The following is a 27,155-nucleotide window of genomic DNA, read 5'->3' as shown; positions in this document are numbered from 1 at the left end:
GCCTTCGATGGAGTCCGCCATGTATAACCACCATGTTTCTACAGTAGCCCAGAACCGACAAATCAAACACTGGTTGTAGATAGTTTTGCGGCCCCCGTAGTTTCTCATACACACTTCACAGCCAATTCTCATTCCCAGGTCTTTAAATACAGACACCAGCAAACTGCAACTTCACTGATAATCCCAAACACTGGTCCTTTAAGCCACTTGGGTGTAGAGTTTAAGGTAAAATATATTTCTGGACAGAGAATTGCACTTTTGTGTTCATTAATTCTAATTTTAACTTGTCCCTATGTTTCCTGCGTATTGGACGCCACATTTGGTACATGCAGGAATGTAGACAACAATTTATTTTAATTTTATTTATTTATTTATTTTAGTCATAAAGCTGGTTTGTGTGTTTGCAAAAGTGTTTTTGCAATTAGAACATGCTGCACAATTTCAACAAGTAAAGAAACCTGTGGAATTGTCCAAATGTCCCTGATGGTTCTTTAGTGTGTCTGCATGTACCAACATTCTTTGTTCTGGAAAAGAGGAAGAAAAGTGAGAGAGTTAAAGATCTCTTTATCAATGTCATCAGTAGATTAAATGTCCCAGTGTTTTTTCACAGCATTACGTTTGTCATGCCCACATGCTGAATAAGTTGAATAAGTTATGGATCAGATATGGTAGCTCTTAGGACACAGTTTTGCAGACGCCCAGTGAAAGTGGCCAGGAATAAAAAGTGGAAGCTTAATGTCAGCCTCACTCTGTTGCTTCTATCTGGCCCATTAGCTATGTTGAGGTAAATAACTAACCCCAGTTTGGCCTTGCAGTAGCTCTGTCCTCTGCAAGTAGCAGGAAAATCCCCTTACTGGACATATTTCTCTTTCTTATCCTCACTTACTGTTCCTTCCTGCCCTTTATCTATTCAGAAATACCACTAAATTAAACCAATAGCCACATCACTGACTGCCTGACTGACTGAGGCCTCCAGCGGTGAGTGCTGAACCGATGCTTACAGTTATTGTAGCAAAAAGCCTGATCTTTATTGATCTTTCTTGTCGGGATCGTTTCCCCACATAGAGACAGAGGGTACAGAAGAGAGAGCAGGGATGATTGTTTCTGACACATTGCCCTCCCCAGGATCCATCAGTGTCCATGGACTTCATAGAGGATCAATAAATGCTGCACAGTGGAGTCAGAGACAGAAAGATACAGATGCAGTAGCTATGCACATGCTATCATGGTGTGTATTTCAATGAATACAGATCGAAGTCATTTACTTTTTTAACCTTTTGCAGTGAAGGTAATCATCCACATCTCAGGCTTCAATCCATGCACCCTCTGTTAAATGCCAACACTGAGGTTAGCACACAAAACTAAGATGTAACCATGCACTGCACAGTTGTTAAGTTGTTATATTTATAGCAAGATAGTTTAAATTGCAGTTTTATATTAAGGGACAATGGAGCACCAGCATCTCAGACCAAAATAATGGGACAGAAACTAAGTAAAACTCACAAAAAACATCTTTCTTAGTCTTTCCACAGTCTTTCCAATAATCACCAACTCTGGTTTGGTTGAAATAAACCCTTAATTTTAGGAGTTAGATGAGAAAACAGCCGCAAAATGGGCTGCTATGGCTGCCATGTAATGTTAGCTAATGCTTTCAGACAAATGTGCTGTCATTTCCACTAAAAGGTCCTGTTTTTTTCACTGACAGGCTCAGATTGTTATTCTAACTGTTGGGTCTCTGTAAATGTTATAAGGAGTTCTGTCTAGACCTGCTCTATTTGAAAAGTGTCCTGAGATAACTTCTGTTATGAATTGCCGCAAAAAAAAAAAATTGAATTGAATAGATAAATAGATAGATACTTTATTTATCCCGAGGGAAATTCAAGCATTCAGTAGAGGCGTACAAACATACATTAGACATACATTAAACATACATTAAAATAGAAAACTATACAAAAAGTAAAGTAAATAAAATAGCTTTTATTAAACTATGTGCAATTTAAAATTAGGCTGTCGACCAATGAATGAAAGTCACAGCATTTAGCAGAGGTAGTGCAGAAATGACAGTGAATGAAAGAATGTCCAGGAAAACATGTACAAATGGAGGAGGAAATTGTCCTTTGTCTATTGTCCTCCCTGTCTTGACTAAGAGCTGTTCTGGAGCTGGACTGGGACAGCAGTCTGCCACTGAACACACTCCTCTGCCTGGTGATGGTGTTGTGCAGAGGGTGGTGAGCGTTGTCCAGTATGGACAGCAGTTTGTCCAGGGTCCTTGTTTAACCAGAAACAGCTATAATATCACTCTCCACCAGACTCTATAGACAAAAACATCAACAATCATTTCACCTTGAATATCATTGTAAGACTTCATTCAAATTGAAAAGAAACAAATTAAAAGTCCCAAAAACTGTATTTGTTAGTGTTTTCACTCTTCCAACAATCACCAACTCTGGTCTGGTTGAAATAAATCCTTAATTCACTAATGTAGATGAGAACACTGGTTCTCAGTCTTGGGTTCCTGACCCCCACTCAGTGTCACCAAAGCTTCATGGGTGGTCATGAGGCCTTTTTGATTTTAAGGGGGTGTAAGAAAACTTAAATAATAATACATAAATAATATAATAAATAAATATAACTGACCTATATCGCATTACATTCAATTCTTTGAAGAAAACTAAATGAAAGTGCTAGTTTAGATCATGACTTATGATTGAAACAGGATAAAGGCACGGTGAAGACCTGAACACAAGCTATAGCAACAAAATCATTGACAAACTCTGATAAACCGCCTAGTCCTGATGCAATACTCACAGGAAATAATCTGCTAAAAATTCATCTAAATCACTTGTTTTACGCGAACTTCCTGCAGTTATTGTACAGTTTATCAGTTATTCTCTACTGTTATTGTTTTGCATTGCATTTAATTTACAATTTTCACAAAATATTAAGGACCTTAAGGAAAAAGGTTGGGAGCCACTTACTGAGCATGATTTGGACCCCCACTATGTGTGTGACAGTACCTGATGCTTCCCATTGAAAATGTGAAGGAAGCACCTGTGAGCTGCTCTTTATCAGAGGTGGGGAAGTTAGCCAGACACACATTTGCCAAGCCAACTAGATAGTCTTTAGAGTTGAAGTTTTTTCTCAGAACATGTCTGTTAAGCATACATTGCACCTTTGTAAGGCTTGTCCACATACTCCTCCAGCACTGCCCCAACAGGCCCAAACCTAAACCAGTCCAAAACATGTACAGAATACTGTACACCTACCAAAATAATAGTAATAAAATAATGTTCACCTTGAGAAAATATTTAGTGTTTCAGCCACATAACACAAAACATTTAGAGTAGTGTTTATCATTTCTCCCAAGAGAGCATAGGGACCTGAGACCCAAGTATCAGTGTTCGGGATATCTGTACAAGCAGTTGTGTAAGACTGTGAATGTGAGTTACATGCTGTAAACTAGCTGGGCCTCCATGAGTGTGATGTTAAGTGTGTGCTGTGTGCATGTGTTTGAGTATGTCCTCTGAGGTTTCCAGTAAGTGCTGCATTGTCTGGGACAGTTTAGGTCATCAATAATGTAGTGGACTGGAGAGGAGAGGAGAGGAGAGGAGAGGAGAGGTGAGGTGAGGTGAGGTGAGGTGAGGTAGGGTGAAAGTGTGTGCCACCAGACATAAATATAAATTCTCTTCCAGCTTTAAAGAAACTGCGAGAAGACACTTACTGTAGACAAATGATAAATGCGTTTTACTTTTTTATTGATGTGTTGCTGAGTTTGAGTCTTTTGAGATTTTTACAATTTTACTCTGACTGTGGTTTTGATGGGCTCTGTCTCCTTTCATCAATCAATATATCCAACTTTTAATAAATATACAGCTGAGGAAGTGAATGATAAATATGTTCATGCACTTACTATACCTCTTAGGTATGTTTTAATCCATGAATAGAAAGAAAGAAAACTAGCCATCTATTTTAAGAATTAGCAATCATCAAAGTCTACCTAGGGGCCATACTAAAGGTGAAAAGGGTTAAAAGTTTAACGCTATGAAACTTCCTCAGTTGATTATTTTCACATTACATTTAAGACAATTATTTTTGTATTACAAGTTTCCGGAAGCTTTATGTTTAAATATACACATGAGGCATTAACTATAAAAATGTGTTAATTTGCATACATTTCCAGAATAAATAACATTGACCTGGATAAAGCAGGTTTAAAATTCTTACTTCATTATGTTGACATATTAGAATAAAAGGTTTTTACAGAGGGAATTTGGGGTATTTCTTTTTATGACTTCATAAATCAGAAAAAACAGCCATTAAATAAACCCATTTCACTATGTTTAGTAATAAAATCATCTTCATCTTCATCTGCTTCTCCGGGGTCGGGTCGCGGGGGTAGCAGGTCCAGCAGAGGACCCAAAATTCCCTTTCCCTGGCCACATTGGCCAACTCTGACTGGGGGATCCCGAGGCGTTCCAAGGCCAGTGTGGAGATATAATCTCTCCACCTGGTCCTCGGTCTGCCCCGTGGCCTCCTCCCAGCTGGACGTGCCAGGAACACCTCCACCTGGAGGCACCCTGGAGGCATCTTCACCAGATGCCTGAACCACCTCAACTGGCTCCTTTCTATGCAAAGGAGCAGCAGCTCTGCTCCAAGTCCCTCGCGGATGACCGAGCTTCTCACCCTATCCCTAAGGGAGACGCCGGCCACCTTCCTGAGGAAACCCATTTCGGCCACTTGTACCCACGATCTTGTTCTTTCAGTTATGACCCATTGCTCATGACCATAGGTGAGGGTTGGAAGAAAGATCCGGTAGATCGAGAGCTTCCCTACCCAGAGTAGACAATCGACCGGTTTCCTGCTGAGAACCATGGCCTTCGATTTAGAGGTGCTGATTTTCATCCCAGCTGCTTGGCACTAAGCTGCAAACCGATCCAATTAGTGCTGAGGGTCACAGGCCGATGATGCCATCAGGACCACATCATCCGCAAAAAGCAGCTATGTAATCCTCAGCCCACCGAACTGCAACCCCTCCCTCCCACAACTACGCCTCGGTATCCTCTCCGTGAAAATCACAAACAGGATTGGTGACAAAGCGCAGCCCTGGCGGAGGCCAACACCCACTGGAAACAACCAGGACAACCAGGACAGAACCCGCACTTTCCCAGGGAGGCTGAGTAGTGTGATGCCTCTATAGTTTGCACACATCCTCTGGTCCCCCTTTTTAAATAGGGGAAGGCGTGGCTCCACGTACTTTCATGGGGTTTTTCTGTGAACCATTCTTAGTCTGGCCCCTTACCTGAGACCACTTTGTCTTGGGAGACCCTACCAAGACAAAGTGGCATATTGCTCCAGACAACACAGCTCTCAGGTTCATAGAAGCACCCAAACCTCTCCACAACGGTAAGGTGATGGTTCCCGGAGAGGTAGTAATAGAATGTAATATAAATCAGTCTTGAAATGATATATGAAAACTTTCAGAATATAGATAGTAATAATACTGGAAGGTTTGGTGTATGTGCTACTGAAGTGGTGATTTCTGGCTCATAGTGTGAGAAAAAAATAATTTTAAGAAAAACTTATTTAAAGATATGTAAAATCCCAAGATACAACCCTTGTTGATTACTTACATTAAAACAATTATTTTTTGTTAAGTTTTTTGAAATAAATATGTAAATGAGAGGTACTATCTCATGCTAACTTTAGGAGAAATCTACAACACAAAGTGTAGTAAAATAAACTCCTTTCACTAGTCTGTAAGAAGATATGTTGTGGAAGAAAAAACTAAAATTTTAATAGTCCATGAAAAAAACATGGTCTTGCCTGTGGTGTTTCGCCTTACCCTCCTTGCATGAAATACAAAAAATATTCTGAGGTTCAGTAAAAGCATGACTGAATGCAGCTTAAGCTTAAACTTACTGTTGCCTCGGTGCACAGTTATTTCTTAAAAATGTGGCGAATGTTTTATTTAAATTTAGTAACTCTCACAAGTTTGTACAAATTCAGCAATTATGTTTTTAATATCTAAGACTGGGGCAACCAACACGTAGCTAAGTGCCAAGATGACAGCAGAAAATGTAGAGCTTGTAGCTACAGGTATGATAAGAATGTATGAGTTAACAATCCTTTTATGTTCAGATGCAGTTACCGTAAAACTTCCAAAAAAAGCAGGGTCCCTTATAGACGCAGGTCTTTATAGAAATTATCTCAATGTATAAAACCTCTTAAAACCCACCAGGTTGCCCACTTGAGCGAATTTTAAGTCATTTTAATCTCCTACACTAATATAAATGTTTAAACTTCTTTCAATATGTACATGCTGCACATCATTAGATCATTTATAGATTCTCCACAATTCAGTTGTTCACTATATTTTACAAAAACAATCAACAACAAAGTATAACGTTAATTCATTCTGACTTACCGGTAACATGAGAGAAGGAAAAAAACTCTGAAGCAATCATAATAATCATGTTAGTTGTCAAATTTGCTGAACAAAACTCAAGAGAAGTAAATGGTAAATGGTAAATGGTAAATGGACCTGTACTTGTATAGCGCTTTTCTAGTCTTCCGACCACTCAAAGCGCTTTTACACTACAAGTAGCAGTTAGTTTAGTTTAGTTTTGTGCTAAAGGAATTAAACGCCTGTCCCAAATAGACACCTGTCCCAAATAAAGGCAGGGGGAGTTCAGTGATTTAAGCAAATAAACGCCTGGGCTATTATTAGAAGTTTTACAGTATAAAATAAGATTAAAATTAAAATTTGTCAAACTTTAGATCATCAGGTTCCAATCCTCACAGATTTTATTGTTTTTATTAGTGTTTTTCAAAACACACTATAGCAAGAAGTACAGATCTTATTCCTAGTAGCAAAGAAGCAACTACAATGATGAGATGTTTTAAGACATACAGTATCCCAAACAGGAATCTGAATGGGACCACCATGCTTGGACTGTGATAGCAAGAATCTTTATTAATGTGAATTAGTGATGAATCACCCCCGTATGCATGAATCATACATCAATAGTAGCCTAAATGTACACATGATCCATGAAAATAAAGATACAGAAATATAGACATGCATGGCAAAAATAGCATATTGTCAGTATTTTAGAGATCCCCAAAATTTCACATATCATGTTTTCTCATGTCTCATTAAGAGGTGCCCAGCTCCCCCTGGCTCCCCTGTAGTTCACACCCTGCTGTCAGTTTTACTTAATCAACATGTGCTATTGATTGAACATCCATTATCCTGTCCAGGATGACAGGAGCCAATCCAAGCATGCAATGAGCCATAGTCAGGGTAAACTCAATATAACGCTCAGCGCTGGGACGCTCAAATTGCAGACATGGTGACATGTTGTGTCCTCTCTGTTGGTGGAAAGTTAGGACTGATAGAACAGCTATTTATGGATTTCAGTTCCAGCGACATAAAGTCTAGTTGTTGTAGCATAGGATGGTCACTGCTCCTTTCAAGGTTAAATAATATCTTGTTGAAAGCTGATGCAGGTGAGTGCTTAGAGGTAGACTTGAGTGTCCACACTTAGGGACTGGTTCTATTCCTGTTCGACAGAGAGGAAATTCTGTAGCTGGATTTTTCTGACATATCCAACATACTGAATACATTTTTCACAGATATTTCATACTGAGCCTTCAGGAGAGCAGATGTGAAAGTTGATCTTGTTTGTACTGATTAAGGCTAGAAAAGTCAGTTACGGTGTTTGGATGTACCCTGATTTTAGGTGAGAAATAGGCAAAGCAGTAAGAGAATCTTGATCCAGCACTGCCTAGTTGGACAGTTGATCTGAGTTTGGTGTGTTGAGCTGAACAGACTCACTGAGAATGATCTGTCAATCACAAGGTATCCCCGCCATAAAGCATACTCTGCTTTATGGTCTAATTTACTCTAAATCGGACCATCATTTACTAAATAAACATCATCAGGCTGTATGGAAGAAGACTGAAACTAGAGATTGAGACCATAAACTCATTAGGAAACTGTTTACTGAGCTCATAAATCAAGTGAGAAGTCTTAATTATTTCTCCATAAGACTCAATACTATGACTTCTTGTGTCAATTTTAGTATTTTTGTTGTGTTAAGTGTGTGTTTTCAGTTGTAAGTGACACTTGTGCTTTAGTATATTGATGCAAACACAGAGAGTGAAGGTGGGGATGTGATACTTTCCTTGTCATTGTTGATGAAGCCATGCTGAGTCGATCAGTGACCATCAGTTCCTCTTTTGTTGTCCCCAGGTTTCAAAGCCTTACTAAAGTGCCTGTCTGGGAGGTTCTGCAATCGTGAGCTGATAGGAATCATGGGGCCTTCGGGGGCTGGGAAATCCACCTTAATGAACATTCTGGCTGGATACAGGTAAGAGTGCCAAAATGACCTCTTATTTTACATTTAAAGTTCCAGTGTGTAACATTTAGGAGTATCTATTGATCTATTGGACATTCACAGGCATGACATAACATTCATATCTTTCTGCTGAGAGTTGCACATGCACAGTACAGATCATGCATCGGTTTTTCGCTCACAGCCACCATTGTTTCTCCTAAATGCTTCACAGCCCATTCTGATTCTCAGGTTGTCAGACACGAGCGGTTCAGTTGGTTGCAATCTGCAACTTCACTGCTAGATGCCACTAAATCCTACACACTGGTTTGAATGGTTTGCATCCTGTCCTCAATATTATGAGACAAAGTAGCTCTTTTTCATCTAGAAGAGCCATTGTGGACCCTAACCCTAACCAAACATAGGTTATCAGCACAATGGAGAAATTAGCTTTCATCACATACATCTATAGCATAGATACTGCAATATATAACTGGTGTATTACTATGTATTTTTATATCACATGTTCAGTCTATTCCTTCTATTAAAGTCTGTCCAACCCATTGAACTGTCCACTGTGTGTGTTTGTGTCTCCTTCCTGCTGCCCAGGGAAACAGGGATGAAGGGTCAGATCCTGGTAAATGGGAAACCCAGGGACCTGCGGAAATTCAGGAAAATGTCCTGCTACATCATGCAGGAAGACATGCTGCTGCCACACCTCACTGCACGAGAGGCCATGATGGTGAGCTGTTACTGATACTGGCTCATAGCACAGTCTGTCTGAGCTTGTAATGAAAAGGTCTATAGTTATTGTGCCAAGATGCAGCAAGGATGGGCTTCTGACCTGAGCCTGCCACCTATTTTCTCTCCCTGTGCCGTTGTTGAATAACTGTTGCATTACAAGATTCAGATTTTTTTCCTCCTTGCCACAGGTTTCAGCCAACTTAAAGCTGGATGAAACTATGGATGTGAAGAAAAAACTGGTGAGCTAAACAAACATCTACTAGATTAACATGTACATGAAAACCTCCTGCTCTTCTCTATACTATCAAATAAAAGTAACTCAACGAAAACTAACATGTCTCAGAACATGATAAAAGCCCTGGAATTCTGGGGAAAAAATGTTTTGTTTTGTTTTGTTTTATGCATTAGTTAGTGCTTTTATATTAACAAATTGAATGACTTTGTTTGATGTGAAAGGGGTTGCCTGTAGTGATGGCCCCACAATAATCTTTACACAACACTACAGTTCCCCTCAGCCCTATGAAACACTAAAGTGTAATTCAGCTTCTTGTTTTGGCTTTACAGCCCACAACACTACTGTTTTCATTGACTCTTACACTCTAATAGCTTTTTTTCTAGCTGCAGCAGGCAACTATTTCCAGAGGTGAACAAAGTGGAACATTTATCAGCTAAAGAAACAGAATTCTTAATTGCACTCATGAGGCACCGTCCCTGCTAGACCCGGAACAGTAACACATACAAACACACGCCTACATCCCCTATAAGCCATAGTATTGCAGGTACAAATGTGAAAATAAAGGTTTCTATGTGGTTATTGACAGGCTGTGAATCCCCTTCTGTCTCTCTGACTGTCTCTGTCCAGGTGAATGAGATCCTGACTGCATTAGGGCTCCTTGAGTGTGCTCACACTCGTACCAGCTCGCTGTCAGGTGGTCAGTGTAAACGTCTGGCCATTGCCCTCGAACTGGTCAACAATCCTCCAGTAATGTTCTTTGATGAACCCACCAGGTGAGACAGACTGACCCTGATGTGCTGATGATGGTCCAATTTAGACTTAAAAAACTGTCCAATAATAGATATTAAACTTCTCTATAACCCTCTCTATATTAAGTCAATAGACTAATGCTGGTGTATCCAGAGGAAGCAGTGTGTTCCAGCTGAGGTTGGAATATAGTACAAAATGTTTAGAGTTGTGTTTTTCTAAAAATATAGTTTTCGGTCAATGTGAACACTGGGATTGGAAATTTGAATCCTTATGTTCTGGAAAAGTCAAGCACATCTGGATATCTGCATATTCATAATGTGTCTTATGACAGTGGACATATGGTGTTGGAATGACTTTTGAAACCCTAACAATTATACTCATAATTACAGTGGGACGTCTGGCAAATATGAACAGCTGGACACTCTGGGACCCCTTGCTCTCTGACAAGTGAACTCTTGCGGAGACAAATATGAATAAAACAATCACAATAACTCGGCAGAGTTCTAGAAGTTTCCCTAATGGAATTTCTAATAATGACTAAAGTAGTCCTTGACAAGATAAACGCCACCTTCAATGTGTCTTCTTGGGTTTTCTGTAGTTATCCTCAGCAATCGGAAAGTATTCTTAAGTCATTATAATGAGAAACATTCCCAAAATACTTAGTATCTCAAAATAATGAGAAACTGAATATTTTGATTTAGTATCTCAAAATAAGGACTAATAAACTCTTACTGTAATAAACAAACACATTTTGTCCCTGCTGTATGTCTTCTCTCTGTTCAGTGGCTTAGACAGTGCGTCATGCTACCAGGTGGTGTCGCTAATGCGCTCTCTGGCTCTGGGAGGACGGACCATCATCTGCACCATCCACCAACCCAGTGCCAAACTGTTTGAGATGTTTGACAAGGTACAAATCAGTGTCAGTAAATGAGGAAGTGAATGGATGACTGGACATTGTAGTTTCTGTTTCTTTCATGAGAAGCTGTGGTGGATGCTAATACTGTAGTATTTAATACAGCTGTAAAAAGAATAATAAATAAATGACAGCTTCTGTCAGTTTTTCCCTTGAATTATTTTGTTCCTCCACAGCTTTACATTCTCAGTCAGGGACAGTGTATCTACAAAGGCACAGTCCCTTACCTCATCCCCTATCTGAAGACTCTGGGGCTCTATTGTCCCACCTACCACAACCCTGCAGACTTCAGTATGTCCACTTCACATTCATTCATGTGTTTGCTGAGGATGATCTGAAACATATCTAATCCCTTCATTATCTGTGCGTCTCTCTGCTCTTGCCTCTGGTTCAGTCATTGAAGTGGCATCCGGAGAGTATGGAGACTTGAACCCGGTTCTGTTTGAGGCAGTCCAAGGTGGAATGTGCGCATTAGAGGAGAAGAAGAACCAATGCGATAACAATGGTCCGTCAGTCTGTGCAACAAAGTGCCCGATGGTGAGTAGTAGGTGATGTGCTGCTCAAGGTTGGAGCAAATGTCCTAGGGCCTCAGACCTTTAGGGGACCCAAAGTGAACACTGGCTCACTGTGTGACAATTATTTAGTATTTACTTGAGCAGATTATGAAACCAGAAAGATTTGTCCCTAAGGCAATGATTATTAGCTATTAAATATTGGGCTCCATCTTGTCTTGTGTTAAAGTCAAGTTTTAATACCTTTTTTATTTTCAGTTGATATCATGCACGTGATTCAAAGGAAATACACTTACTGGCTTACTATTCGCTAATTTCTTGCCAAGTTAGATGATGAGAGTTAAGACCACTCTCATGGTATATATAAAGCTAGAGCCTGCAATTAGTTAGCTTAGCTTAACTTACCTTAGCACAACAACCAGACATAAAGGGTAAAAAGCTTTCCTGGCTCTGTCCAAAGGTAACAAAATCCACTCACTAACACCTCACTAATGAACTAATGAACAGGTTATATCCTGTGTGTTTAATTCATAAGTGTAAAAGGCGTTCATTGTGGATTTATGGGGGGATTATGGATTCTCATCGTGCAAAACAACCATTTCTGACTCTAAATAGACCTTTTTTACAGCCGCCATTTTTACCTGAAATAGTAGGGTAAACACAGGTGTTACCAATTATACTGATTATTAGTTATTAAAGATAGAGATAACGGTGTCCTCACTCATCCCTATTCACAACTCAATAGCTGTATGTGCTGGTAGGTGGATTTTGTTGTCTTTGGACAGAGCCCAGCTAGCTGTTTTTCAGTGCTTGTGCTTAGCTAAGCTAACCATCTCCGGGCTATAGCTTCGTATTTAAACCACAGCCCTGAGCATGGAATCAGTGTTCTCATTTAACTCTCTGCGACAAAGCTCTATTTCCTAAAATGTCTAACCACTAAACTATTCTTCATTAATAAATGTATTTATCATTACACTGTCCCTAACTATCTCACACATAGGAAACATAGAGCCATTGTAAGTATTGCAGGGACAGAAAACAGGTTGCTTTCTGGGGCAAAATGGGCCCACAGGCTGTTAATCTGACAGAAGAACATTGTGTTGTGTTTGTGCAATTTTTGTTATGTGGGATGTAAATATAATTACCTGCTTCCATTTTCCCCAGGATGCCGGACCCATAGAGAGCCATACTTTTGCCACAAGCACACTAACACAGTTCTGTATCCTCTTCAAGAGAACCTTCATAACTATATGTCGAGACCAGGTAGGTGTCAACATTTGTTATTATTTAAATATTATGGCTGTGCACCAGTTACAAACACATAAAAACCAGATTAAGTCATCTTAAACTAAAGTGCTCTGCTGCTTTGTTCCGTTCTCAGGTTTTGACCCACCTCAGACTGATGTCCCACATTGCCATAGGTGTGTTAATAGGCTTGCTCTATCTGAACATCGGCAACGATGCCAGCAAGGTCTTCAACAACACCGGGTTCCTCTTCTTCTCTATGCTCTTCCTCATGTTCGGAGCACTCATGCCAACTGTGTTAACCTGTGAGTCTGTGAGGGGAGGGAGTTGTGCCAATCAATAATGTCCAATTTCGGGGCGCCCGGTTAGCTCAGTTGCTACAGCTGGTGACCCATGTACCGAGGCTGAGTCCTTGTGCAGCGGCCCAGGGTTCAAATCTGACCTGCGGCCCTTTGCTGCGTGTCATCCCCTATCTCTCTGCCCCCCTTTCCTGTCTATCTTCAGCTGTCACTATCATAAAGGCAATGAAAGCCCCAAAGATGACTAATAATGTCTAATAATGTCCAATTTCAACATCCCATATGTGAATTGATATATGTTAATGTTTTTATGCACCACCTGTTAGTTCCTCTGGAGATGTCTGTGTTCCTGAGGGAGCATCTTAACTACTGGTACAGCCTGAAAGCCTACTACCTGGCCAAAACCATGGCTGATATCCCATTCCAGGTGAGCTGGCAGTGTTAGGGTTGGAGGAGTGGGTTGGCTCACTGAGGACAGGAGCAACCTGTTACACACAGCAAATACATCTACATAGTACACCACTGCACTCTAGTGTTATTTGAAGGTACTACCTGGTTTTTGCAGTGGATTATTCTGCCAGCCTTTCTGCAGAGTTTGACCACTGTTGACTAGATTTTCTAATCAAGTTGACACTTCCAAAGTGGGGTGCCATGGTCTAAAAAAGTTAGGGAACCACTGTACAAGCTCATGTCCCAAAATCAACATTTTGTAACACACTGATTACAGTATGAGTCCAAAAGCCATTCTATTTGTATCTTTTGTATTGTACAAAATATTTTCTTGTTTTTAATGTGAAAGGTCACTTTTTAAACACTAATTTTGCTCCAAAATAATTGAAGACATTTCCTAACATGCCTTTATTGGAATTTATAAGAAGGAGGCCATTTAAACATCTTCAGTTGTTTGTGTGTGTGTGTGTGTGTGTGTGTGTGTGTGTGTGTGTGTGTGTGTGTGTGTGTGTGTGTTTGGTTGTAGCGTCAGCTTTAGTACGGTTTCCATCAGGGTATGTTTGATAAATCATTTTGGGGTGAACTGTTCCTTTACTAAATAAAGATTAATGAAGGTGTTATTTTAGGTGATCTGCCCCATCATGTACTGCAGCATAGTGTACTGGATGACAGAGCAGCCTCCTGAGGCCAGCCGCTACCTACTCTTTATAGCCCTGTCCACCTGTACTGCCTTGGTAGCCCAGTCCCTAGGATTGCTGGTTGGGGCCGCCTCATCCTCACTACAGGTACTGCAGGTTTGCATTGTTAAATACTATAGTATTGCTTGGTTCATGTTTTACATATAAGAAATAATATGTCCTCTGCATCCTTACACAGGTAGCCACATTTGTTGGACCTGTAACAGCTATCCCGGTGCTACTTTTCTCTGGATTCTTTGTGAACTTTGACACAATCCCCAAATATTTGCAGTGGAGCTCCTATGTGTCTTACGTCAGGTGTGTACCAGTATGAGTAGTTTTTTATTTGTTAGCAGTTTGTTAGCTCGTCAGTTGGTCTGTCCGGACCAAAATATCATATGTAATTCCTATTTATCAGTATGAACCAAGTCATTGTTTTCACAAGTAAGTTTGAAATGCACTCAAGTCCCAAGCCAAGTGCCATGTCCTAAACAACAACAAAACTGTGTTTGGTATCATTTTTAGGCACTTCATGGTTCTCCCCTGTATCTTGATTGGATGCTGTTTCATTTTGCTACAGAGCAAAACACTACCTTACTAGCTAGTTAAACTACATTAATTGTTACCTAGCTAGTTATAGCTAATGTTAGCAAAATGCTAGCTAACCAGCTAGCTAATTTACATCATTAATTATTTATGTTTTACTTACATCAACTAACTTAAGATGTGACTATATACACCGATCAGCTATAACATTGTGAGCACTGACAGGTGAAGTGAATAACTCTGATTATCTGGTTATCATAGACTTAGACTTAGACTTCACTTTATTAATCCCTTTGGGATGACTCCCTCAAGGAAATTGAATTTCCAGCAGCTTACAAAACACTTATAAAAAAGGTAATAAAAAAATACAATATAAGATAAACAATAAACTCTTAGCTAAATATAGAAAGTAAACAATAAACAGTAAACAATAAAATCTTAGCTAAATATAGAACATAGAGATAAGAATAAGAGTAAAATAAAATTCAAGTAAAATAAAATAAAATAGAATAATGTAGAGAACTGTATAGATACATAAAGATAAATATACAGCACTGTATATGGCATTGTGTTATTATACAGTGGATAAATGACATTAGCAGAAATTAGAAGTTAAATTAAATTATTGCACTTAAGCGGTGGATTAAGTTATTGCACAAAAAAGAAGAAGAGTGTCCAGGTATGTATGTGAGTAGATTATTATTGCACAGTGAGTGGCTACCACTCCTTCCCTTCTGTCCTCTTTACCCTATTTCCTCCTCCCCCCGAGTGAGGAGTTGTAGAGTATGATGGCATGAGGGACATAGGAGCTCTCGAGTCTGTTGGTCCTACACTTAGGAAGGAGCAGCCTTTCACTGAACAGGCTCCTCTGGTTGCTGATGACGGTGTGCAGGGGGTGGCTGGCATTGTCAATAATGTCCAGCAGTTTGTCCACTGTCCTCCTCTCTGCCACCGTCACCAGTGAATCCAGCTTCATGCCGACCACAGAGCCGGCCCGCCTGATCAGTTTATCCAGTCTGGACGTGTCCTTCTTGGATATGCTGCCCCCAGCACACCACAGTGTAGAAGAGGTTGCTGGCAACCACAGGCTGGTAAAACATCCACAGCAGTTTTCTGCAGATGTTGAAAGACCGCAATCTCCTTAGGAAGTACAACCTGCTTTGTTTCTTCCCATACAGGTGGCTGGTGTGTGTGTTGTCCAGTCCAGTTTATTATCCAGCCACAGCCCGAGGTATTTGTATGATTCCACAGCCTCCACCTCAGGTCCCTCTAGCAGGACTGGTCACGGTCTTGGTCTGGACCTCCCAAAGTCAATGACCAGCTCCTTCGTCTTAGAGGTGTTGAACTGTAGGTGGTTAGTGTGACACCAGAGAGCAAAGTCCCCCACTTTGGCTGAGGAAGAGGCAGACTCCGATACTCCTCCTGTCTGTCACCCCTGATGCACCCAACGATGGCTGTGTCATCAGCGTACTTCTGTATGTGACACAGCTCCAAGTTGTAACAAAAGTTCAAGGTGTACAGGGTGAAGAGAAGAGGGGCCAGCAGTGTGCCCTGGGGGGCTCCAGTGCTGCTAACCACAGTGTCAGACGTGGTGTCCTTCAGCCTGATGTACTGTGGCCTGTCAGTGAGGTAATCGTAGATCCAGTCCACCAGATAGGGATCCACCCCCATCCTGTTCAGTTTGTCCTGAAGCATAGGTGGCTGGATGGTATTAAAGGCACTGGAGGTCCAGAAGAGAATCACTGTGCCTTTATCAGATGGGAGGCACTGGCAAACAGGCTAGTACGCAAACTGCAGGCGGTCCTGGGCGTGTTGTACCTGGGGTCTGAGGAGGCTGAGGAAGAGCCGCTCCAACATCTTCATCAGGTGTGAAGTGAGTGCCACCGGTAGGAAGCCAATCAAGTGGCTGGGCCTGTTCTTCTTCGGAACCGGAACGATGCAGGATGTCTTCCAGAGGGTGGGCACTCTCCCTAGCTGCATGCTAAGGTTGAAGATCCATTGTAGTGGTTCCCCCTGTTCTGCAGCCCAGGTTTTCAGTAGTCTCGGACACACTTTGTCCGGGCCTGCTGCTTTCCTGGGCCAGAGCTTCCTCAGCTGTCCTCTGACCTGGTCTGTGGTAATGTGAGGCGGGGATTGTGTTGAGGTGGAGGGGGGGGGGGGGGGTGTTGTGGTGTCTGGGGGAGGTGTGTAGAGGGAAGAAGGAGAGATGGCTGCGGTGAGGGTGGGGGGTGGGGAGACAAGGGCTTGTTGAACCTGTTGAAGAAGTCATTCAGCTTGTACGCCCTCTCCATTCTCTGGTCTCTGTGTTGTGACCTGTGATGGTCCTCACACCTTCCCAGACCTCCCTCATGTTGTTCTCCCTCAGCTTCTGCTCCACCTTTCTCCTGTAGCTGTCCATAGCTTCCCTCACACAGTGTTTCACCTCCTGCTGTGCTGCCTTCATGGCCTCCCTGTCCCTGCTCCTGAAGGCAGCCTTCTTCTTGTTGAGGACAGCCTTGACTTCCCGCATTACTCATGGCTTGTTGTTAGGGTAACAGCGGACAGTCTTGACAGGGGAGACCACATCTGCACAGAAGTTCAGGTACTCTGTCAGACAGATACTCCGTCAGACAGTGTGTCATCCCCCCTAACCCTAACCGATCACATCCCAGACTTTCCATCTCAGGGGACCACCTCCTGATGGTGCGAGTTGTCACCGGCTGTTTTTGGACCAGGGGGGTGTACAGTGGCTGTAGGTGAACCAGGTTGTCATCAGACTTCCCCAGTGGGGGGAGGGGAGTCGCTCTGTATGCATCCCTCACATCAGCATGACAGCAAGTGAACATTTTTTCCTCAAAGTTGATGTTTTAGAAGCAGCAAAAATGGGTGAGGATTTGAGCGACTTTGACAAGGGCCAAATTGTGATGACGACTGGGTCAAAGCATCTCCAAAACTGCAGTTCTTCTGGGGTGTTCCCGGTCTGCAGAGGTCAGTACCTATCAAAAGTGCTCCAAGGAAGGAAAAAAACCAGAGACAGGATCATGGGGGGCCAAGGCTCATTGATGAACGTGGGGAGTGAAGGCTGGCCCGTGTGGTCCAATCCAACTGACGAGCTACTGTAGCTCAAACTGCTGAAAAAGTTAATGCTGGTTCTGATAGAAAGGTGTCATACAGTGCATCACAGCTTGTTGCCCAGTTCTTTAAAGAAAAGTTTTCAAACCATGACACCAAAGCTACTGGCAGGATATCCATGAAATTTGCTGTGAATATCTATGGTACCTATAGACGATTTTATAGGTGATCCCCCTGACCTCTTAAGACACTATAGCCTTTATTGTAGTCTTTTTTTTTTTTGCTATTTTGACTTAGAACAAGAGATTATTTACTTCGTTATTTGCAATCAGTGTTTGTATGTGTCCCTCAGGTACGGCTTTGAAGGGGTGATCCTGTCCATCTATGGTATGAATCGTTCTGAGCTGGAGTGTCCAGGCAAGGTGTGTAAGTTCCAACAGCCTGAAGAGGTCCTGCAGTTACTGGATGTGGAAGACGCAAAGCTCTACATAGATTTCATTGTCCTGGGAATTTTCTTCATCATCCTACGGCTGGCCACCTACCTTGTCCTCCGCTACAAGGTCAAGTCTGAGCGATAGGTTTCACTGGGCTCATCCTCCAAATCTCAAGGCCCTTCCTCATGTCATTTCAGACCTGGTCTCTTATCAAATGTGGGAATTTGTTTCTTATTTCATTTTTCTCGTTGCTGCTACAAGGACAAAACATACATTCTGATCTGTTGTACTGCCAACAACTGTGAAGGGCAGTGACTGAAGATGCAAAGCAGTAAACAGTCATAATTACACACATACCTGTTTTACCTCAGACATCAGGACTTAACTCCTGCGCGCAAAGCCAGATCAGCAGTGAGGAGGACACAGAGACTGAGCCACATTCATCTGCACATACAATACTTTTCAATTTCCTGCGAGACAGAATCGTTTTGAGAACAAGAGGAAGTGATATACTTATTAGAGTGGCCATGCATGTTTATTCTACACTGTGTACTGCCATTCTGTCAGTGTGGGAGTGTCATGACTTTGGAACACAAAACTGCTCCATTGAGAAAATCAAATACAATGTGTTTACATTGCTCTGTTGGTCCAAAACCTAAGGACAAACTGTTTCACTGGAGAAGTGTGATGTATTGTGCCTGAAGAGTGAACACTGGATGAAAGCAGTTGGTTTGAGCTTGTTTTGCTTTAATTTTGTTGTCATATAACTGAACTTGGGTGACAGATTGGAGTCCCAAAACATTAACTTCCTGTCTATGAAAATCAAATCATTGTTAGATCTAGAATAGTTTTTGAACATTTAATAGTTGTAAATTAAGCTTTATCATGATTGTCTACTGAAATTTGGTATTTTTTTGTACTGAATATAATCTGAAATCTTCAAAATGTTAGTTAAAAGAAAAATTGTTCAGCCTTAATCATTTTATACTGTACTGTATTATCTTTAGTATTATATGCATTATGCAATTATATAAATGTATTTAAGAAATATAGATGAATTACTGTATCATTATTCTTTTGTGTCCACACTACATCCAGTATCTGCATATGCTCATGCAGTCATGTTTGGTGCTATTGTTATCTGAAGTTTCATGTTTTGAATTGTATGCATCTGGACTGCAAATAATGATACTGAGCACTTGGAAAACAACCAAAGAAAAACAATTGTAACTGGAAGTATGCTAACATTTTATTTACAATCTACTGACAGTCTTTCTGTTGTGTGTGTGTGTGTTGTGTGTGTGTGTGTGTGTGTGTGTGTGTGTGTGTGTCTGTGTGTCTGTGTGTGTGGGAGGGTATATCATGATGACTTGTATGTTCATTGGCTGTTTTTTTAAACATATTTTGAAGAACTTATCGCTGAACTGTACTGTACAGCTACGTGAAGTGTCTGATATTCCAATAAACACTGATCTAACTACTTAATTTAAATATCTCAGTTTATATTGTTCACTGAAAACACTATATCGCCTGCGCCCAGGATCACGTTCCTCCACAGAGCAGTGTCCAGGAAGAACCACATCCCTTACTTAACTGTTTCCTTGTGACAAAGAAAGACCTGTGGTTCTCTACTTCCTGAAGTCTGAATCTTAATCCTATCTGTAGAGGTCCAGTGTGTTAACATTGTTGGTTCAATGATAAACACAGTGGCTACATTTGTTGGAGTAACAGTGATTTAAAGGGGCACCAAGCTGGGTAGGTGCAATCAATACAATTGTGGGTATTAAAATAATGATTATCAATGATAATTAAAAATGAATATTAAAAATCAGGGCATCACTCTTAAATGGAAACAATAGCCAATAATGGATTGATTCAGTCTATAAAATACACATAACTATTAATTTGAAATTCTGATCAATAATTAAATGAATGACAACAAAATCATCATATCAAGAAGGATTTGGAGTTCTGCATAGAAGAAGCTGGTATCATCCAGTCTTGTGTGACATTAACTAGGCCAGCATGTATGAACACAAGCATTTATTAAAAGATAATAAAAGCACAAAACATACAAAACAAACAATAGGGGGTGGTGGCTTTGGAGCAGGAGGTAGAGGGGGCCGGCCACTAATCAGAAGGTTGACAGTTGATCCCGCCTGCATGTCAGGGACAAGTGGCAGGGCAGAAGTGGAGCTGGAGACCTCAGGCGGATGACATACGGTCACCGCAGATAGGTGGAGGTCTGGAGGACAACCAAGATGCAGGGCCAAAGAGCAGAGCAACTCTCAAGGAGGCCTTGGATGGTGATGACGTAGGGGGAACAGCTCTGGAAGACAGCTAGGAGGCAGGAGTCAGGACCAAAGGATGAAGCAAGTTTGGAGGGTAACCAGGAGACAGGGCCGAAGAGCCGAGAACCAAGAATGAGGTCCTGGATGCTGGTGACGTAGGGGAAGAACCTCTGGAGGACCAGCAGGATGAAGACCAGACTGGCAGAACCACACCAGAAGCCAGCAGCGAAAACAGAATCATTCAGGAGGCCGGTGATCGAGGTGAGAGCCATCAGGACGCCAGTAACGGAGGCAAAACCCTTCTGGAGACAAAGGCAAAGGCGGAACCCCTCTGGTGGCTGGAGGTCAAGGTAGAACCTCTCGGGAGACTAGTGGCGGAGTCTCTCTGGTGGCCAGTGATGAAGCAGAACGTCAGCACCAAAGACCAACGCCTGGAGTGAGCGAGGGCTAGTGGAGTCAGGGAAACAGAAGACTGCTGCTCATCCCCCAGCACAGGAACAGACGATTTCTGCAGCTCAGCAGAAAAAGGTGTCTGCCTATGGGGAATGAGAAGCAGGCATCTGCCGGACCACTGACGAGGAACGAGGAGCAGGCATCTGTCGAACCAACGATGGGGAACCGGGGCAGATGGCAGCTCAGTAGTGCTGGTCAGCCGAGACTCGAGCAACGAGAGCCATGACGGCCACGTCTCTTTCGGTGGCCTCCAGGGGACCCTGTAAATATGGCCAGGTGAGTGCCCTCAAAAGGTGACTCTTGAATGTCAGGTAAGCTCCTTAAATAGTTAATTACAGTCTCAGATGAATCATGAAGATGTGGATGGCATGCTTAGGACAGAAAGGCAGCAGGCTAGCCAGTTCAGGACTGGCAGGTGGGGAGCTAACCGGATAAAGACAGGAAGGCTGCAGGCTCACAAATCCAAGCTTAGCCAACTGGAGTGCTGGCTGAGGGCTGAAGGCTGGTTGCTAGCAGGCCGAGGCGTGGACTGAAGGCTAGCATGCTGGAGGCTAACAGACTGGAGACTCGCAGGCTGAAGTGAGGGCTTGTGGCTAGCATGCTGGTGGTTAACAAGCTGCAGGTTAACTGAATGGGAATCAGAGGAGGCTGAAGTGACAGATTGAGGAGAGACAATAGGTGGAGCATAACTAGCATTGTATTTCTACCTAACACTACCTACCTAGTAGTAATAGCGCGCATTAGGGCGCATACGATATAGTGTTTTCCGTGAACAATATAAACTGAGATATTTGAATTAATTAGTTAGATCAGTGTTTATTGAAATATCAGACACTTTACCTAGCTGTACAGTACAGTTCAGCAATAAGTTCTTCAAAATATGTTTCAAAAAACAGCCAATGAACATACAAGTCATCATGATACGTCCCGCTTCCAGATCACAACTAGGGACTCCAAAGAACCTGGCTCCTCTCCATAAAAAATCCTCCTCAGTCATTCCAAAATCAGCCCGTGAAAAAGGCAGGCTTAGCTGGTGACTGTCTGCTGGGTTCATGTTTGGCTACTTCCTGTGGAACTGAGTAGTGTGCACAAGGATCTGAACCCAGTTGCAGACAAACAGAGCAGGAACAGTTCAAATGGTTTCATGATGAAAGTAAAACAAAATCTTACCGGGCAAAATCCAAAATCCAAGAAAAAACAAAAACCAAGGAAGTAATACATACAAAATAAGGAAACACGAGGGAGCAAACAGAGAGCAACACAACAAAAGACAAACTAGCACTGAGTGAGGGAAACACAGGCCATATATACCATAGTGAGGGGAAACTAATTAGAAGTATAATTAGACACAGGAGGAGGAATCTTACAAAATAAAACAGGAAAAGAAGTCAAAGGCACAGGAGGACAGAAACTAACAGCAGGAAACTCAAAACCATGACATTAATGTGATGTTTACCGTTTTCCAGGAAATGATGACAGTTGAGATATGAAAAATTGTTTTGTGTGTTGTAACAGCGTGATTGTTGATGAGGCAGAAGTTATGTGTAGTTAGTTAAGTGTTTTGGGGGCATTTTAGCCTTTATTGACAGGGGATAGAGACAGACAGGACGCAAGGATACAGAGAAAGATGTGGATGACTTGCAGCAAAGGTCACTGGAACATTGTCATGCTAAAATGCACAAAAGTGCACAATCTATACATAAAAGAGGAAATATGCAGATGGTTAGTCAAGTGAATTAATATGTTGCATAAACCTCATGTAACCCAGGTTCAAACTTAAAAATAAACTATGAATAATGTAATATAATAAATAACCTGTGAATAATGTAATAATATATATTTTTTAAATTCTTGCTTAACAGATACTCTCAAATCATACCATACAGATACACCATACGGTTTATCCATCTGGATAAAGTGCGTCCACCACACAGTGTGGTAGGAAATTAATTGAAATGAGATTAACCGAACTGAACTTTATCTATCTGTCTATCCAGTATGTGTGTATCTACTTCCATTATATTACTGTCTTGTATTACAGGTATTTGGTCATTGCCTGCCCACTGTGGTACCGCTTCAGACGAACCATCAAGACCTCTGCGTTGTGGTCTGGACTGTTTCTCTTGTCTTTTCCCTTTCCCTCCCTTTCCAATGGAACTGAACTGTAAAAACAGTACTTCAGAGAATGAATTTGAAATATATATACATAAAGTTTATTCATGTACATATATAGAGTGTTCAATACTTTTTTCTTGTGTCATTCCACTGTGTTTCATGAATTGGATTCATTGAATTAGAATGTTTTTTGTATATGTGTAGTTTAACAGTCTTAAACGGAACTAAACTAAGATTTGTAAAAACAGTACTTCAGAGAATGAGTTCCCCATACAACATTTTCTTCTGTAACTTTCGCTTTCTCTCATGTGATGTCTGAGTTGCACAGTATAGCTTGGTTACATTTTCAATACACAAGGATATGTGAATGATGATGTTTGTTTGTTTTAGTAATGTGAGAGCCACAGTGTTTTTATTATTCTCAATTGGTTAATGAAGTTAATAATTTTCTTTTTCTTGTGTTATTCCACTGTGTTGCATGAATCGAATTGATTGAATTGGAATGTAACAATTTCTTCATCTGTGTAGTTTCAGTGAGTTACACCAATGTAAATTTCAGATTTTTCTCTTTCTGTGTGGTTTTTCTTGAAGACTTTGTCAATACATGCACATCACAGCATATAACCCACACACTATTTTTACTTCATTATGTCATGTCTAGGACTTAGTTCTGTTTTCAGGAAATAGGAAAATAGACATGAAAGGAGGAGGGGGAGAAGAGATGACGAAGGGTCGGACTCAAACCCATGGCTGCTGAGCCACAACCCAGCCCTGGCACATGGGGCACCAGCTCTTCCATTAGATTATTCTAGATATTCCAATAGATGTTAAACACTGGACTTTTAAATATGATGTTAACATGTTAGATAGTATCTGACTGTGTAACAGGTTATTTGTAGAAATTTGATTCTTCGGATTTGAAATATATTGAGCACATGTATGAGTATCAGAGTGGATTTTGCTGCAGTGCTGAGAGGATGAAGAAATGTCAGTGGATATTTTGATGCTTTGCTGTGAAACCATGGAGTATTGATACTTAAAGCAGCTCCTCTACACTTTTACGTATGTAGGAAATGCATATATGATAATCACTCATATTTACCATATTTTTCATGCTTGAACCACAACAGGATGAAGCAATTGACTCTGGCCAGAAAGGGCGGGGGTTTCACACTTCCTTATAAGAGGAGGTGTAGATTAACAGCAACCTAGTGCATGTTATCACTGACCACGTTTACTGTTTGGATACAGAGGGAAACACATCAGACGTTGGTGTAGGAAACTCATTCAGGTGGCTCTTGCAGCTAAGGTACATTTCCCTTTTTCTTATATGTTGTGATGATAAGAACTGCAAAGAGTCGTGAAAATGAATAAGACTGAATATTTATGTCAATATATAAAACTGAAGAGACAGCAGTGTTTGATCAGTGTACTCAGTCGTATCAAATCATGTTCATTAATGTACACTGTCCCTATCCAAAAATAAAGCATTATTATTATTACTATACGTGTACTACTTGTGTGCACTTTGCATTTTAGTGATATCACTAAACAGTGCTTGATAGAATGTTAGGTAGTTAGTAAAAAGTAAAAATTGGATTCCTTTCTATAAACTGATCTCTCAAACAGGTTTCACTGTGAAGAATGGAAGATCTCTACATCAACACCTCACAGGACAAAATATATGATTACAGCAACTTCAGCTTTGACTATGAATATCACAATAATGTAGATATGATTTATTATTATGAATATAAAAAACTCCAGTTCATCATGCACGTGGTGACATGCATCATCATTTGCATCGGCCTACCTTCAACCCTCGTGGCCATCTATGCTGTTTATTCTCAGGTATGCGATGACTGACATTTTTGATTTAGCGAAGCCGTATTGTAATAGATTTACAGGAATAATTTAGCTATAAGTTAAACTTTTATAAAGGTAATTGGACCTAAACACTTGCTGTTTACATGTGTGGCTCAATTCCAGCCTTCTTTTAAACATCCAGTGTGTAACATTTAGGAGAATCTATTGTCAGAAATGGAATATAATATTCATAGGTATGTTTTCATTAGTGTATAATCAGCTGAAAATAAGAATCGTTGTGTTTTTGTTACCTCAGAATGAGCTGTTTTTATCTCCAGAGGGAGCGGTTGCTCTTCTAAACCAGAGAGGCAGGCAGATCAGGCAGACACAGCGTGAAAATGCATAAATATGTCTGATTGCAATTTGTGGGCAAAACAAGAGGACATATTTGGGAAAAGGTGGAGTTCAGAACATGTTTACAACTGCTTGTTAACTTTGACCAATGTTTGCCTGCAGGTGCGAAATGATCATGTTGCTCCGATCTACGTCATCAACCTTCTCATTTCTGACCTCATTCAGCTCTGCAGCTTCATTGTTATGGAGGCACAATCTGAGAAGCGGGAGATAGTTGCATTAATTGTTAACAATTTTGGTGTGGCGGCCAGTGTTGGCTTCATGGCGTGTGTCTCCCTGGAAAGGTAGCTATCTGTCTATCCAGTATGTGTGTATCTACTTCCATTATATTACTGTATCATTCTGAAACTCCGTCTTGTATTACAGGTATTTGGTCATCGCCTGCCCACTGTGGTACCGCTTCAGACGAACCATCAAGACCTCTGTGGTGGTCAGTGTCATGGTCTGGGCCCTTATTCTTGTTGTTCTTCTCACTTTCTATTTCTGGGTTCATCCTGAGATCACAGATACCGTCTTCGGCATCTTCCTCCTCCTCCCCCTCCCAGTGTTCATATTCTTCCTGGGTGGGATCCTCAAAGCCCTGTCTGCCAGCCGAGTCCCCTCTGATGAAAAACGACGAATTGTGGGAATTCTGGTTCTGGTGCTGCTTATTTACACGCTACTGTTTCTGCCCAGGATAATCTATTTCCTGACATACACATGGAACTATATCTTTGACATGTTGTCCTTAATGTTTGTTAAACTGAGTCCTCTTGCAGACTTAGTTCTGTATGTTTTCATGAGGAAAGGGACCATTGACAAGGTTTTGGCCTCTGTGTGTTGCAAAATGGACAGCAATGATATCAGCAGTTCAACAACAACAGTATGAATAATGACAACATTTACACAGTCAGCTTCATGTAGGCAGAAAAAGAGTGAGAGAGAAAGGGGAGGAACAGGAGAAATATAATCAAATAGAAAGGACACAGACAAGACAGATACTGTCATCTACTGATACGATTTCCAATAAGACACCTAACTGTAGATAAAAGGAAGTAGTTGAGGTCATAGACTCCTGTTGTATGAATGTGGATGCTAATGTAGGTAGTGGTGGGACAAAGGGGACCTTTAATCATGAACTTTATTATGATGAATCACTTCCTGTCACCTCATCCCGTCACCAGGACAACAGGAGCGAAATGCCTTTCCTCCTCCAACCTGCATCAGATGACACCACACAACAAAGACATTTGGAAGCAGGGAAACAACATTTCCCAGCCTGGCTCACAGGGTCGCCAGCTGATCAGCACAGCACACCGGCAACTCTTCTTCCTCCGTCCTTTGGACTGAACGTACTGGGCATAGACAGTTTAAGATAACTTAACTGCAAGAACAGTTTAATTACTGTTGATGTTGCTGTACTGATGTGTTTTATTCAGGTCATCTGGTCAGATACACACACACACACACACACACACACACACACACACACACACACACACACACACACACACACACACACAATTCAATTGTTTTGCTTTTATTATCTCTTTAATAAATACTTGTGTTTATACATGCTGGCATATTACATTTCGCACAAGAGTGGATGATACCAGCCTCTTCTATGCAAAATTCCAAAGCCTTCCACTTCAGTGGAGTGTGGTTATAGTTATTACTTTAATTATTCATCCCATTTCTAAATTGATCATTTAGTGTAATATATGAGACTGAATCAATCAATTTCTCTTCTTTAAAGGTCTTTAATGTAAATTAAAGTCCTTTTCTATTATCTTTTTATGATAAATCAATTTTGATAGCCAAGATTAATTGATTGCCCCAACATAGTTTGGTGCGCCTTTAAACCCCTGTTAATTTTTTATTTTTACCACTGGTACCAACAAATGG

General features: G+C 41.1%; 2 protein-coding genes across 3 annotated transcripts in view; both read left to right on the top strand.

The window, feature by feature from the left end:
* The window catches only part of LOC127362267 (ATP-binding cassette sub-family G member 4-like), a 32,618-nt gene extending 12,941 nt beyond the window's left edge, over window positions 1–19,677 (top strand). The window contains exons 3-15 of the mRNA XM_051397765.1: window positions 8,255–8,372; window positions 8,946–9,078; window positions 9,269–9,319; window positions 9,943–10,088; window positions 10,849–10,972; window positions 11,155–11,269; window positions 11,373–11,515; window positions 12,655–12,753; window positions 12,872–13,040; window positions 13,361–13,461; window positions 14,111–14,269; window positions 14,361–14,479; window positions 18,111–19,677. Of these exons, the coding sequence (XP_051253725.1) occupies window positions 8,255–8,372; window positions 8,946–9,078; window positions 9,269–9,319; window positions 9,943–10,088; window positions 10,849–10,972; window positions 11,155–11,269; window positions 11,373–11,515; window positions 12,655–12,753; window positions 12,872–13,040; window positions 13,361–13,461; window positions 14,111–14,269; window positions 14,361–14,479; window positions 18,111–18,336 (1,703 nt within the window). The 3' untranslated portion in view covers window positions 18,337–19,677. The remainder of the gene's footprint in view (window positions 1–8,254; window positions 8,373–8,945; window positions 9,079–9,268; window positions 9,320–9,942; window positions 10,089–10,848; window positions 10,973–11,154; window positions 11,270–11,372; window positions 11,516–12,654; window positions 12,754–12,871; window positions 13,041–13,360; window positions 13,462–14,110; window positions 14,270–14,360; window positions 14,480–18,110) is intronic.
* Window positions 19,678–23,669: 3,992 nt separating this feature from the next.
* On the top strand, window positions 23,670–26,823 carry LOC127362270 (ovarian cancer G-protein coupled receptor 1-like). Of its 2 annotated transcripts, XM_051397770.1 has the most exons (5): window positions 23,670–24,360; window positions 24,681–24,902; window positions 25,374–25,555; window positions 25,638–25,701; window positions 26,435–26,823. In XM_051397770.1, exons 2-5 carry the CDS (start codon window positions 24,696–24,698, stop codon window positions 26,627–26,629), a joined length of 648 nt encoding a protein of 215 aa, XP_051253730.1. In that variant the 5' UTR covers window positions 23,670–24,360; window positions 24,681–24,695; the 3' UTR covers window positions 26,630–26,823. The 2 variants fall into 2 exon arrangements, with proteins under 2 accessions (XP_051253730.1, XP_051253729.1); XM_051397769.1 differs by having other exon boundaries at window positions 23,678–24,360; window positions 25,638–26,823.
* Window positions 26,824–27,155: the final 332 nt, after the last annotated feature.

The sequence above is a fragment of the Dicentrarchus labrax genome, unplaced genomic scaffold (genome assembly GCF_905237075.1).
Source record: "Dicentrarchus labrax unplaced genomic scaffold, dlabrax2021, whole genome shotgun sequence".
Taxonomy (NCBI): Eukaryota; Metazoa; Chordata; class Actinopteri; family Moronidae; genus Dicentrarchus; species Dicentrarchus labrax.
The sequence above is the reverse complement of the archived record's forward strand: the minus strand, read 5'-3'. Positions and strand labels throughout refer to the sequence as shown.